The sequence below is a fragment of the Lepus europaeus genome, chromosome 10 (genome assembly GCF_033115175.1).
Source record: "Lepus europaeus isolate LE1 chromosome 10, mLepTim1.pri, whole genome shotgun sequence".
In the NCBI taxonomy this organism is placed as follows: Eukaryota; Metazoa; Chordata; class Mammalia; order Lagomorpha; family Leporidae; genus Lepus; species Lepus europaeus.
The window spans coordinates 104,074,762-104,089,500 of record NC_084836.1 but is presented as its reverse complement, the minus strand read 5'-3'; the positions used below and the strand labels follow the sequence as shown (position 1 = coordinate 104,089,500).

Genomic DNA, 14,739 nt, shown 5'->3' with positions numbered 1-14,739 from the left:
GACTCCAGAAATGCTATATCACTCTTACTCAAAAGTATGGAAGTGTTTATTTCTATAAAATTGAGCACCCCCCCAAAAAAAAGACAATCGGAATACAAAGAGTTACATGTTTATTGCAAAGTAGTTAAGGATATGCCAAAAAAGAAATGTCACCTATTATTTCGCCAGTGTTAGTATTTTGATGTAGTTCCTGAATTTTCTCATACATAAATATAATTATATAGAAAATAAAATTGAGTTTTATAAATATAAATATGAGTCACTTTTTAATATTAAGGCTTAAAAATAGTCTGGCCAAAACCCTGATACTTTGGGGGAGGCTTTAATGTAATAACATGTTCAAGTAGAACTTTCGGTTCAGTTCTGACACAAATGCACTGACAGCAAGGGTTTGTGCTGTCATGCGTTCATCACTGACCTCCAGTGCACAGAAGCTTTGGGTTATACAGGAGGAAAAACCACAGGTCCTTCTTTGCCCCTCCTCCCACCATGCCTGATTGCTTGCCTTCATTCTAGTCTCTGTTAAGGGCTTGTGTGCTGTTCAGGAGCCAAGGGGCAGCTGGATCAGGAGACCAGCAGCAGGCTGATAAGAGACCCAGGAGGTAGGATTGTGATGGCCTGTGAGAAGATGGCCTGGTTTGCCTGCAAGCTTCCCAGAAGCCACTGGGCCATTCTTAGGAGACCAGGCTGAACAAATCTGCAGCCAGCCCTGTCACCAATGGACAGGCATCACTCTTGGTGCTGGCGGCATCCACTAGCATAGCCGTGGCGTGGACGTGAACTGAAGCCAGCTAATCTGGCTTGCTTCAGGTCTGTGTCTTGACTAAGAAAAATCTTAAAGGAATCTTTGATGCTGTACTAGGGAAGTAATCTTAGTATGGTTGACTAAGAAAGGTGTAATCTTGGTTCCTTGATTGTCCTTAGTGACATCATTGCATATACTCCTGAGGCAAGCAACAGTTCTGTTACGGATATTAAAAGTCGTGAAGGAGGGACCCGCTCTGTGGTGTAGTTGGTTGAGCCTCCACCTGCGGCACCTGCCAGCATCCCATATGGGTGTTGGTTCATGTCCTGGCTGAGTCTTGGCATGTATTGTCAAATCACCTTCTACTTCTACCAGAGGGGTGCTCAGTAAATACTAATGGAGAGCAAAAAGCTGCCCTCTGCCAGGGTTTCTCATTCTCATGAACCAGGCTGATCGTGGGTGGAGCTCTTGCTCCTAGGGTACTCCAGGCACCACCGACAGCTCAGTACTTTCATGCTGCTGTTTAATTACAGTCGCTCTTTAGAGGACTAATGGGTAAACCCAATCTGTGGGAATTGGTTTTGGAACTATAATTCACATGTACGTATATGTTCTTGCCTCTGCAAAGGGGCTTTAAAATGTGTGTGTGTGTATATAATACGTGTGTGTGTGTGTGTTGTGTGTATTTGAAAGAGTGACCAGGAGAGAGAAAATCTTCCATCTGCTGGTTCACTCCCGAGATGGTCTCTAGCAGGCACGTTAGTGGGAAGCTGGATCAGAGGTAGAGCAGCCAGTCCTCCAACTGGTGCATGGAATGCCACATGGCAAGCAGTGGCATAACACAGGTCTCCTCAAAGGGGCTTAAACAGCTTTAAACCCTTGCAGATCTCTTGGTGAATGGGCATTGTTACAACACAGGAATGAAGTGAAATGGATATCCTGGAAGTTCCTTCAAAGGGAAGGGAGAGGTGATGGTGAGAGCTGGATTCAGTCTGTTAGAGCCGGAGTCAGTGCTCCTTCCCTGGCCTTGCAGACTGTCCCGCTGCCTTCAGCCTGGTGTCCCACTGGTTCCCTTCTTGTGTGCTGCCCCACCCACCATGTGCCACCCCCACTTCTGTGTGCTTCTCATCCTTTGCTCACATTTCCTCCCCTTAACACCCCTCCCCCTACTTTTGGTTTGATTTTATTGTACTTGAGGGGAGGTAATTTTATTAAGCTCTGAGAATTTAGGTGACTTTCTTCTCATTTGGGAGAAAGCAAAAATAACATTTAGCAAAAGCTAAAGCTGTTTTTTACATTTCCCCTAATATCAGTTCCCTTTCCTCCCATCACTAGAAGGTTTTTTCCTCTGGCAAGCTCTGTCACATCCCACATACATGGTGACTACCAACAGCTGCCCCAAACTCACTTCCTTCCAGCTTAGCCTCACTGCTAGGAATCTTTATCTGAACTCTAGGGAGATACCCAGGGGAGGACTCTCATTGCTTTACAATGGGTCGTATGTGTGTCCATGCCCGGTGTTTGGGCCAGACGCCTGGACCCCTTCCTTCCTGAACTTCCCTAGAGTATGTCCTGAGACTGTCCTGGCTACTGCATGTGGATTAGTCATAGTTGACTCAGGGCTGTGTGAAGAAGATGCTGCATTTGGCATCAGAGGAGGAGAAGATCCATGTTAGGTAACACATTGCAAAAGAAGTTTTCCAGATGGAGCGTGATTGGTGAGAAGACTGAAAATTGTGGCAATTGAATAGTGGCCGTAGACACCTGAAATGTTAGTTGAACCAGACTGAAAGGTGTCAGAGGCAAGGGGAGAGAGTTGAGACCAGAGTCAGAGAAAAGGTAGTATAGAATGTTAGTTGAGGTGGGCAGTATGACATAGTGTGTTAACCCACCACTTACCAGAGTGTCTGGGATCGAGTCCTGCCTCTGTTTCCAATCCAGCTTCCTGCTAACGCACCTGGGAAGCAGGCAGTGATGGCTCATGTACTTGGGTCACTGTCCTCCATGTGGGAGACCCAGACGGAGTTTCTGGTTCCCAGTTTCAGCCTGCCTTAGCATGGGCTTTTGTGAGCATTTGGGAAGTGAGCCTATGGATAAGCAATCTCGCCTTCTCTGTCTCCCCTCCTCCACCCCCTCATCTGTCACTCTTTCAAATAAATAAATACGTGCAGAAAACTTTGTTAAAAAAGAATGTTAGCAGGATCAGCACTGTGGAATGGTAGGTTAAGCCCCAGCCTGCAGTACTGGCATCCCATATGGGCAACAGTTTGAGTCCCAGCTCCTCCTCTTCTGATCCAGCTCTCTGCTATAGCCTGGGAAAGCAGTGGAAGATGGCCCAAGTGCTTGGGCCCTTGCACCTGCATGGGAGACCCAGAAGAAGCTCCTGGCTTCTGAGGGTACAGCTCCTGCCGTTGCAGCCATTTCGGGAGTGAACCAGCAGATGGAAGACCTCTCTCTCTTTCTCTCCCTCTCTCTGTTGTTAACTCTGCCTCTCAAATAAATACATTTTTAAAAATAATATAGTAAGGAAATATGATCTACTGACAGACAGAAGACTGAGTAATTATTAGAGAAAGATTCTTTTACTGTGGCATTAAATGAAATGCAAATAATTTTACCCTTCTACACAGGTGTAAGATATTTGGGGGTATTCTATCAAACGTTCCTATATAGCAATACCAACTAGGGGTAGGCATGTGACACAGCAGGTAAGATACCAGTTGGGCTGGCAGTATCCTCTATCAGAGTACTGGGTTCAAGTCCTGATTCCACTTCCCATTCTCATTCCCATTCTAGCTTCTTGCTGCTAATGCACATTCTAGCAGGTGATGGCCCGAGTCCCTGGGCCCCTGCCACCTGTGTGGGAGACCCGGATGGAGCTCCTGGCTCCTGGTTTCGGCCTGGCCTGACCCAGGCCCAGCTTTTGGGGTCATTGGGGATTGAACTAGTAGATGAGACAGAGATCTCTATATCTCTCTGCTTTTCAAATAAATAATGAAGACTGTACCCAAGGATCATACAGTACTGCTTATTGGAAACAGGATAAAATTCCATACTAATAAAAATATTGACATTCCCTAAAGTACAAATTGTCATTTAAGTTTACCTAAATTACTTTAGATTGGCCAGGGGAGGGAGCAAAATATTAACAGACATGAAGTGATTGTAGCTCTGCTGAGTTTAGAGACTGGACGAGTCAGATTGATCTTCTGATGACAGCTCAAGACTAAGGACTCAGGAAAGGTGAGAGTGGGTTATCATCAGTGATAATGTCCTACTCTTAAACCTAAACTCTTTTTTTAAAAGTTTCTCTTCACACCAAGGTCAATCTTTTTTTTAAAAAAAGATTTATTTTATTTATTTGAAAGAGTTACAGTGAGAGGTAGAGACAGAAGGAGAGGTCTTCATCTGCTGGTTCACTCCCCAGATGACTGCAACGACCGGAGCTGCACCGATCCGAAGCCAGGAGCCAGGAGCTTCTTCTGGGTGCAGGGGCCCAAGGACTTGGGCCATCTTCTACTGCTTTCCCAGGCCATAGCAGAGAGCTGGACTGGAAGAGGAGCAACCGGGACTAGAACCCGGCACCCATATGGGATGCTGGTGCCGCAGGCGAAGGATTAACCAAGTGAGCCACGGCACCGGCCCCCCTTTATGCCAATTTTTAAAAAGCAGCACAACAGACTGTGTTGATAAACATATTAAGTGTAAGAACAAAGAGAAGGAATGTACACTGGTTTTGGGGATGGATTCTGAAAGGGAACTCAAGGAGGCTTCAGCCATCTGTTTCCATTGGTTTCTTGAGTGAGAAAGAATAGAGGGAGAGAGAAGGAGAACGGTTTTCTGGGTGACCCTACTGGAGACCCTAGTTCAAGAGAGCATCCAACACCTTGTCACCTCAACAACCTGTATGCTGGAGCTTCCTTCTGTCATATTTGGACCGTAGTTAGAGTCCTGCTTAATATTCCAGCTTAGCTTCAGCTCTGCTACCAAGAACTGAAGGAAACACAAGATTATACTTTGGACCCAAGATAGCTCTATAGTTCTATCTCCGTCATTCTACTCTTCAAATAAATAAATAAATATATCTTTTAAAAAGATGCCACTTTGAGGACACCTGCATTCCAGGCGGTGCCTGGGCTTGAGTCCCGGCTCCACCTCCAATTCCATCTTCCTGATACTATGCACCCTGAGTGGCAGCAGGTATTGGCTCAAGTACTTGGATCCCTGCCACTCACATGAGAGACCCAGACTGAGTTTCCACTGAAAGCAGTGGAGGATGGTCCAAGTGCTTGGGCCCTGCACCTGCATGGGAGACCAGAGAAGCACCTGGCTCCTGGCTTCGGATCAGCGTAGCTCTGGCTGTGGCAGCCATTTGCGGGGGTGAACCAACAGAAGGAAGACCTTTCTCTCTGTCTCTCTCCCTCACTGTCTAACTCTATCTGTCAAAGAAAGAAAGAAAGAACAATGTATTCTTTAAAAAAACAATTGGCATAAAGCACTGGTGTGGTGGCATCATGGGTTAAGGTACCGCTTGCGACGCCAGCATACCATATCGTAGGGCCACATTGAGTCCCACCTGCTCCCTTTCCAATCCATCGCCCTGTTGATGCTCATGGGAAGGCAGCAGATCATGGCTCAAGTGCTTGGACCCTGGCCACCCATGTTGGAGTGGAAGGAGTTCTGGATACCTGGCTTCGGCCTGAACCAGCCCCAGCCATTGCAGCCATTTGGGAAATGAGCCAGCAGATGGAGGACTCCCCCCTCCCCAACGTTGTCATTCTGTCTTTCATATAAGTAAAGTCAATCTTTTAAAAATAAAAAATTGGGGCTGGCGCCATAGCACAGTAAGTTAATCTTCTGCCTGAGGTGCTGTCATCCCATATGGGCCCCGGTTCTGGTCCCGGCTGCTCTTCTTCCAATCCAGCTCTCTGCTATGGCCTGGGAAAGCAGTGGAGGATGGCCCAAGTCTTTGGGCTCCTGCAACCGCATGGGAGACCAGGAGGAGGCACCTGGCTCCTGGCTTCGGATTGGCATAGCTCCGGCCGTTGTGGCCATTTGGGGAGTGAACCAATGGAGGGAAGACCTCTCTCTCTGTCTCTCTCTCTCTCTCTCTCTATAACTCTACCTCTTAAATAAATAAATTTTAAAAACTTTAAAAAATAAATAAAATTAAATTTAAAATTCAGCATCAATAGTATATTGCAGGGCCAGCGCTGTGGCATAGTGGGTGAGGCCACTGCCTGCAGTACCAGCATCCCATGTGGGCGCCGGTTCGAGGCCTGGCTGCTCCACTTCCAATCCAGCTCTCTGCTGTGGCCTGGGAAGGCAGTGGAGGATGGCTCAAGTCTGTGGGCCCCTTTACCCATGTGGAAGACCCAGAGGTGAAGACCCAGAGTGGCTCCTGGCTCCTGGCTTCAGATCAGCACAGCTCCAGCTGTTGTGGCCATCTAGGGAGTGATCCAGTGGATGGAAGACCTATCTCTCTCTCTCTCCTTCTCTTTCTCTCTTTCTCTCTCTCTCTCTCTCTGTGTGTGTGTGTGTGTGTGTGTCTGCCCTTCTGTAACTCTGCCTTTCAAATAAATAAGTAAATCTTTAAAGAAAAAAGTATATTGCATACATGTTTCTGCATCTTGCTCTTTTACTTAGCTTTGTGTTTTCAAAGCATTGTATTAATGCTATACTTCTAATTCATTCATTTTTTGTCTTTCATCATGAGTAAGTAATAATTCGTTTACCAGTTTTCCTGATGATAAACATTTGGGCTGTTGACTGAAATGTACTTCTGTGTACACGTCTTTCTGTGTGTGTGTGACCGTATTTGAGAATTTCTTAGTAAAATTGCTATAGGGTAGGCACGTCTTAACTTTACCAGGAATAACTAAATTGTTTTCAAGGTTGAGAGGCTTACATGCCTCTCAACGTTGTGTGTGAGTTCTTGTTCATCAGTATCCTGGCCAACACTTGGCATTGTCTGACTAAATTTTTGCTGTCTGGTGTGCGTGGAATAGCATCTCATTGGACTTAATGTGCACTTTCCAGACTGCTTAGTGAAGTTCAGGTCTTTCTTAATTTTTCTTTCAGAGCACACAGTGTGTGTGTGTGTGTTGTGTGTATCTCCAACTGAACATCATCTCTGTAAAAGCAGGGATCACTCCTCTCTGGTTTACTGTTTTCTCCCCAAAGCTCAGTACGAGGTCTGGAGTATAGATAGAAGTTAGTAGATGAACCAGTGGTCAGGGTCCTCAGTAAGTATGACATTACTAAAAGAGAAATGCTCATACAATTATAGGGATTTATTTCCTTATATTCCTCTTATCTTAACTCTATGATTTATTTAATGACCAGCTCCTAAAACCCAATTCTATCCTTCATTACTTTTTTTAATTTTTGTTTCTTTTTTTAAGAAGCAGAGACAGAACTGTCATCCACTAGATCACTCCTTAAATTTCCAGGGCTGAGCTAGGGCTAAAGCTGGGTGGGGGTGAGATAACTGAAGAGAGGGGCTATAAAACAGATGACAGAGGACTAAAGCAGAGGAGTTGGCAGCATCCCCCTCCCTGCAGTCTCCTGGCCATCGGGTCCGCTCCACAGTCCAGGTATCCCGTGTGGGCAGCAGGAACCTGGCCACCTGAGCCATCACTGCTGCCTGGGGTACTGTGCTGAAGCCAGGAATTGATCCCAGGCACTCCGAGGTGGGGTGTCGGTGCCTTCACCACTAGGCTAGATGCCGCCTCATCTTCCGTCTCTTATTTCCTTCTTTCAGTGCTTTGAATTAGCTTGAATGAGTAAGAGGTAACAGCAGTAGAGAACTGAGTCACGGATAGTTTTATTTGATAGAGATACCTCTCTGTACCAGCCTGGGACCTGTGATTTGCTATCTGCTGGTGTCCAATTAGCCTAACAGCAGAGCAGCCAAAGCTCCAGAGAGGTTCATTATTAGATAGGAAGTTAACTTAGAAGCCCTTTGCCTCGGTTGGGATTCTTACTGGCAGAATTAATCTTGTCTAACTTAATAGAAGACTTTGAGACAGGGGTGGAGTTTGTCAGCAGGAATTCACTAGAGTAGGCATGGTAATTTCTTACTTTTGAGAATATCAAAGTTGAAGAAAACCAGAATACGTTTTGGTTAACTTTTCTGTAGGCCTTTTATTTTCTGCCCGATCATTCTCTGCCTCAGCCACTCAGCAGCTCTGACTTTATCCAGTTCCTGAGCTCTGCTCGGAGTACAGCATATTTTTCCCTGCCTAGTTTTGGGGTATAGGGAACAAATCTGCCTCGTACAGCTTAAACCAGAGGCAGTCAGGGGTGTTTTAGAAGTTAAAAACATACATAGCCAGAACCAAGAATTATTGTAGTAGAAATGCCTGCTAAACGATCCCAAGTTTACTTCTCTCTTTAAGGGAAGAATCGCGGAGCTGGCGTGGTATAGTGGGTTAAGCCGCACCTGCGATGCCAGCATCCCATGTGGGTGCCATTTCAAAACCCGGCTGCCCCGCTTCTGATCCAGCTCCCTGCTAATGTGCCTGGGAAAGCAGTGGAAGATGCTCCAACTCCTTGGGCCCCTGCACCCACCTGGGAGACCCAGATGTAGCTCCTGGCTCCTGGCTTTGGCCTGGCCCAGCCCTGGCTGTTGTGGTCATTTGGGGAGTGAACCAGCAGGTGGAAGACTTTTTTTTTCTCTCTCTCTGCTTCTAATACTGACTTTGAAATAAAATAAATAAACCTTAAAAAAAGAGAGAGAGCCAGGTCTATTATAGAATTTGATTATTCCGGGCCAGCGCAGTGGCTCACTAGGTTAATCCTCCGCCTGCAGCGCCAGCATCCCATATGGGCGCCGGGTTCTAGTCCCGGCTGCTCCTCTTCCAGTCCAGCTCTCTGCTGTGGCCCAGGAGGGCAGTGGACGATGGCCCAAGTGCTTGGGCCCTGCACCCGCATGAGAGACCAGGAGGAAGCACCTGGCTCCTGGCTTTGGATCGGCATAGAGCTGGCCTTGGCGGCCATTTGGGGGGTGGGGCAGCGGAGGGAGGACCTTTCTCTCTGTCTCTCTCCCTCACTGTCTATGACTCTACCTGTCAAATAAATAAAATCTTTAAAAAAAAAAAAAGATTTTGATTATTCCAGTTATAAATTCCTAGGGAAGGATGCTGGCCCAGCAGGGCCCAGATGCCTGCCTGACTCCAGCTGTGGCCACAGGGTGATGTTCTGCAAACTGCAGCTAAGGGCCAGTGCTGTCCCATGAGGATGACACAGAGGGCCAGCTAACAGGAAAGGGGAGAGATGCTGGACAGATGCACTCATAGGGGTTTACTGGAGTCATAAGTAGCTGAATTCACAAGGTTTGAAGTCTCTCTCTCTTTAAAGTTTTTATTTATTTTATTTTAGTTGAAAGGCAGAGATACAGATACAGGCAAAGAAAGATCTTCCATTGGTCTTCCATCTGCTGGTTCACTCCCCAAATGGCTGCAGTGGCCAGATCTGGGCCAATCTGAAGCCAGGAGTCAGGAGCTTATTCCAGTCTCCCACATGGGTGCAGGGGCCCAAAGACTTGCACCATCTTTTACTGCTTTCCCAGGCCATAGCAGAGAGCTGGATGGGAAGTGGAGCAGCTGGGACTCGAACAGGTGCCTATATGGTATGTTGGCACAACAGGTGGCGCTTTACCCACTACGCCACAATGCTGGCCCCTCAACTTTTCTTCCTTCAAATCTTACCTGGCTCCTTGCCCAACTTCCTGATCTCTTCACAGCCAGTTACAAATGTATTCTCAATGGATCTCTGACTTCCTCGATTTTTTAAGATTTGTTTATTTATTTGGAAGCCAGAGTTACAGAGAGAGGGAGAGACAGAGAGAGAACTCTTCCAATTGTTAGGTCATTCCTCAAATGTGCAGTGGCTGGAACTGGGCCAGGGCCAAATTCAGGACCTTCATCTGGGTCTCCCATGTGGGTGGCTTTTTTCTGCTGCTTTCCGAGGCTTATTAGCTGGGAGCTAGATTGGAAGTGGAGCAGCTGGAACTTGGATTGGCACCCATAAAGGATGCCAGTGTCACAGGAGGTGGCTTAACCCACTATACCACAATGCTGGCCCCAGGTTTTGTTTTTTTTTTTTTTTTATCATTGATTTATTTATTTGAAAAGCAGAGTTTGAGAGGGAAGAAGAGAGAGAGATCTTGCATCCATCTACTGGTTCACTCCCCAGATGCCTGTCCAGATCAAGGCCAAAAGCCAGGAACTCCATCTGGGTCTCCCACATGGGTGGCAGGGACTCGAGTAGTTGGTCCATCATTCCAGGCACATTAGCAGGGAACTGGATTGGAAGCAGAGTAGCCAGAACTCTAATTGGCGCTCTAAATTGAGATACAGGTATCCCAAGCAGCAGTTTAACCTACTGAGCCACAATGCCTTAAGTAAACTTTAGGGATGACAAGATGTGTTTTTCTTCTCATTTATGTATTTGTTTAGAAGGCATAGGAAGTGGGAATGTTACGTATAATGTAGCATCTCTGGTATGCCTGTAGTTCATTAATGTGTCTTGCCCTGATTATGGGAAGTGGCAGTAAAGCAGGGTTTGTGCCACTGTGGCAGCCTGAGACCTTGTTTGTCCCTTTACTGAGACCTCATGTTTTCTCGTTACAGGAACATGACATAGAAACAACTCATGGTATGGTCCATGTCACTATCCGAGGCTTGCCAAAGGGAAACAGACCAGTTATACTGACTTACCATGACATTGGCCTCAACCGTACGTATTTAACTGATTTTACGTCTGTCTTTTCCATCGTGATCTTCGCATGTATTTTTAAGAAACACAAAAAATAGTATTTTACTAGAGCAGAGGTTTTCCCATCTCTGCCTTAACTAACTTCCCTCTTTGATGCAGCATTTGTTCATGGTATGGTTAAATCCCTGAGGAGTGTGCCGGGGAGTGTGTTTTGGGGGATCCTGGAGTTAGAGGTTACCTGTGTGTCGCGTCTGCTCAAGCACTGGAGATGTTACAGATAAAGTACAGTTGAACTCGGGTTTCCTCAAGTCAGCTCTGTATTCTGGTGTTTTCATGCTTCAGGTTATAATGGAGATTCAGAGTTTGAACTTCACGTTGTTATTAGCTCTTCAGTGAATTAGTAAAAGTATCCTTGCAATAGCTATCATCAGTGACCTTAAGAGGGCTTCTCTAGATGGTACAGACTGAGCGCTCCTAATACTAAAATCCAAAATCCAAAAGTAGGGGCTGACATGACGCCAAAGGTGGAAAATTCCACACCATCCTTTTGTTTTCTTTCTTTAATTTGAGAGGGAGAGAGAGCAACTGAGAGAGCACCTGTCCACTGGTTTGTTCCCCAAATGCCCATGACAGCCAGGACTGGACTAGAACAAAGGTAGAAAACTGGAACTCGGTCAAGGTGTCCCACATAGGTGGCAGGGACACAACTACTTGAGCCATCCTTGCTACCTCTCAGGGTACACATTATCAGGAAGCTGGAATTAGGAGTGTAGCTGGGACATGAGCCTGTGATACGGGGTGCCAGTGTCCCAAGCAGCGTCTTCACCATGTGCCAAATACCCACTCTGCATTATCTTAAAATTCTATTTTTCCATGAACTTGTTGAAGCCTCCTTGTTTATGAAACATAATGAATATCATGTTTAGACTTTAGTTACATCTCTAAGGTATCTCATTATGAATTTGCAAATATTCAAAAATCCAAAATCTGAGACATTTCTCATCCCAGCATTTTGGGTAAAGTGTTCTCAACCTGTAGTATAGAATCCTGGCTGTAGCCACCGACACGTGGACTCTGTGTATATGTGTTTTCATTTACATTGTTCTGCATTTCAGAGGTGGCCTGTGTCTGAGTCCACAGTGCTAGAACCTTTGTAGCCACTTCAGTATGAGGAGCGATTGAAGCAGTTACACCAAGAGGGTAGAAAATGAAGCTGCAGCCCCTCCCTGTCCCCTAGCCACTTTGCCAAGAGGCAGACTCCCATGTGGTCATGGGAGCAGCTCAACACACTCCCTCTCGCCAGGCACTTAGGGTTCAGTCAGGGTCTGTGTCACACAAAAGAGTAAGATGCATGAGAAAATAGAGCATTATGGGTACAAGCTGATTTTGTGCAACACCAAGAAGCCAATAAACATCAGCAGGGTGGTTTCCACTTCAGATATTGTGCAGAATTGAGGACAAGTTGTTTTCACGTTGTTAGGATGTTTCATTCAGCCTTCAGGGCGACGTGAGTCAGTAGGATTGTTTAGATGCCTCACTTCAGTGGAATGGCGATTAAACAGGGCATTAGGCTAGAGGGAAATGGGGGCGAACTGGAGTGCCTGTGACTCATGGGTGCTTTTGCTCTTGTAGATAAGTCCTGTTTCAATGCGTTCTTCAACTTTGAGGATATGCAAGAGATCACCCAGCACTTTGCTGTCTGTCACGTGGATGCCCCAGGCCAACAGGAAGGTGCACCCTCTTTCCCAACAGGGTAAGGCCACAAGCAGGATTTATGGGAGACACATTCAAAGGGTAATGACTGAACTCCAGGGGAGAAGTAGCATGTGCTTTATCACAGCCTCCAGGTTAGACTTCATGACCCACCATGCTCCTTTTCTCCTCTCCTTGATCTGAGAGGTCTGTTAGGTACAGTCCATTGAGGCAAACTGCATGTTTTTCCATATCCAAGAATGGCTCTCCACATCAGGGACCTGCCTCCCTGTCATCACAAGACATAGGTGTCTGGGACATTCACTCCTCACTCTGATCTGTCTCCTCCCTGTCTGTTTCAAATCAGGCATTTTTGTGTCTCCCTAAAACTCCCGGCTACCTGACCCTCAACTCAGATCTCCCTGAGCTTCCCTGTGAGCCCCTCGCCGTGCTTACCTCCCAATCCCATGTTGGGAATTTGAATATCTGTGTATCTTAAAGGCTGCCCTGTCAGGCAGAAGTGTCGTCTTTCTTTGACGCTCTTCACTTCATACCAAGCCTGCTGTGCGTGGTGGAGTCACAGGCTCGCTATCTGTCCCCTGGACAGTGTGCTTGTTCTGAGACACTAGGAAGTGGAGAGAGCACGCGTTGTGGGTGTGCCTTTTACTGGAGAGAGCTGCCCTTGACTGATGGCTGCTTGGAACAGACAGTTGCAGATAAACAATTGTTAACACAAACTGTGCTGTCCCGTATACTGTTTTAAATGCTTTACATTTGTTAGCTCATTTAATTTTTGTTGTTGTTGTTTTTATTTTTTTATTTTTTTTTAAATTTATTTTTTATTTTTTATTTTTTTTGACAGGCAGAGTGGACAGTGAGAGACAGAGAGAAAGGTCTTCCTTTTGCCGTTGGTTCACCCTCCAATGGCCGCCACGGCCGGCGCGCTGCGGCCGGCGCACCGCGCTGATCCGATGGCAGGAGCCAGGTGCTTCTCCTGGTCTCCCATGGGGTGCAGGGCCCAAGGACTTGGGCCATCCTCCACTGCCTTCCCGGGCCACAGCAGAGAGCTGGCCTGGAAGAGGGGCAACCGGGACAGGATCGGTGCCCTGACCGGGACTAGAACCCGGTGTGCCGGCGCTGCAAGGCAGAGGATTAGCCTAGTGAGCCGCGGCGCCTAATTTTTTTTTTTTTTGAAACAGAGATAGAGATTGAGAGATTGATCTCATCTGCTGGTTCTCCCTGCAGATGCCCACGACAGCTGGAGCTGGGCAGACTGAAGTTAGGACTCCAGAATTCTATCTGGGTTTCCTGTGTGAGTGGTAGGGATCCAAGTACTTGAGCCATCACCTGCTACCTCACAGGATGCACAGTAACAGGAAGCTGGAATTGGAAACAGAGCTGGGACTCAAACCCACGCACATTATTATGGGATGTGGGCATCCCAAGCAGTGTCTTATGCACTGCACCAAACACCTACCTCTATTAACTGATAATCATCACAAACCCAATAATAGGTTTACTGTTAGTCCCATTCTACAAGTGAGGAAACTAAGGCCCCCAAAATTAAGTAACTTGGCTAAGGTTACCCATCAAGTAGCAGAGCAAGAATTTGAATCCGGGAAGCCTAGGTACAAGATCTGTGTTGAGGGGCCGGCGCTGTGGCACAGCGGGTTAAGCCGCTGCCTGTGATGCCAGCATCCCATATGGGCACCAGTTCAAGTCTTGGCTGTTTCACTTCCCATCCAGCTCCCTGCTAATGTGCCTGGGAAAGCAGCAGAAGGTGGCCTAAGTACTTGGGCCCCTGTACCCATTTGGGAGACCAGGATGGATTTCTAGGCTGCTGGCTTTGGCCTAGCCAGTCCTGGCTGTTGTGGTCATTTGTGAAGTGAACCAACAGATGGAAGATCTTTCTCTTTTTCTGTGTGTGTGTGTGTGTTTGTGTGTCCTCTTCTCTCTGTAACTCTTTCAAATAAATAAATCTTTAAAAAAATAAAAACAAAAATCTGTGTTGAGGGGCCAGTGTTGTGGCACAGCAGATTAAGCTGCCACTTGCAACACTGGCATTGCATATCCGAGTGCTGAGTGAGCCCTGGCTGCTCCACCTCTCTGCTATAGTGCCTGGAAAGGCAACAGATAATGTTCCAGCAGCTCGGGCCCCTGCCACCCACATGAGAGACCCGGATGGAGTTCCTGGCTCCTGGCTTCCGTCTGGCCTAGCCCTGGCTGTTGGCAGGCCCTGGGGTAGTGAACCAGCAGATTGAAGATCTCTGTCTCTCCCACTGTGCCTTTCAAATAAATAAATAAATAAATCTCTGTTGGCTGTTTCCAAGTTACATTTCTCAAATGCAAAGTGCCAGTGATCCATTTATATACAATAATATGTGGATCCAGGAACAGGCATTATGGCACAGCAGGCTAAGCCACTACGTGCAATGCCAGCATCCCATATCAGAGCCCTAGTTTGAGTCCCAGCTCCTCTGCTTCCAATCCAGCTTCCTGCTAATGCTCCTGGGAAGACAGCAGAAGATGGCCCAAGTACTTGGGTTCTTCCCATCCACATGGGAGACACAGATAGAATTCCT

At 46.8% G+C, this 14,739-nt stretch overlaps 1 protein-coding gene across 2 annotated transcripts in view; it reads left to right on the top strand.

The window, feature by feature from the left end:
* NDRG3 (NDRG family member 3) overlaps positions 1-14,739 on the top strand; it is a 78,136-nt gene that overhangs the window by 37,099 nt on the left and 26,298 nt on the right. For both annotated transcript variants that reach the window (XM_062204155.1, XM_062204154.1), the window contains exons 4-5: positions 10,381-10,486; positions 12,098-12,218. In XM_062204155.1, the coding sequence (XP_062060139.1) occupies positions 10,381-10,486; positions 12,098-12,218 (227 nt within the window). The remainder of the gene's footprint in view (positions 1-10,380; positions 10,487-12,097; positions 12,219-14,739) is intronic.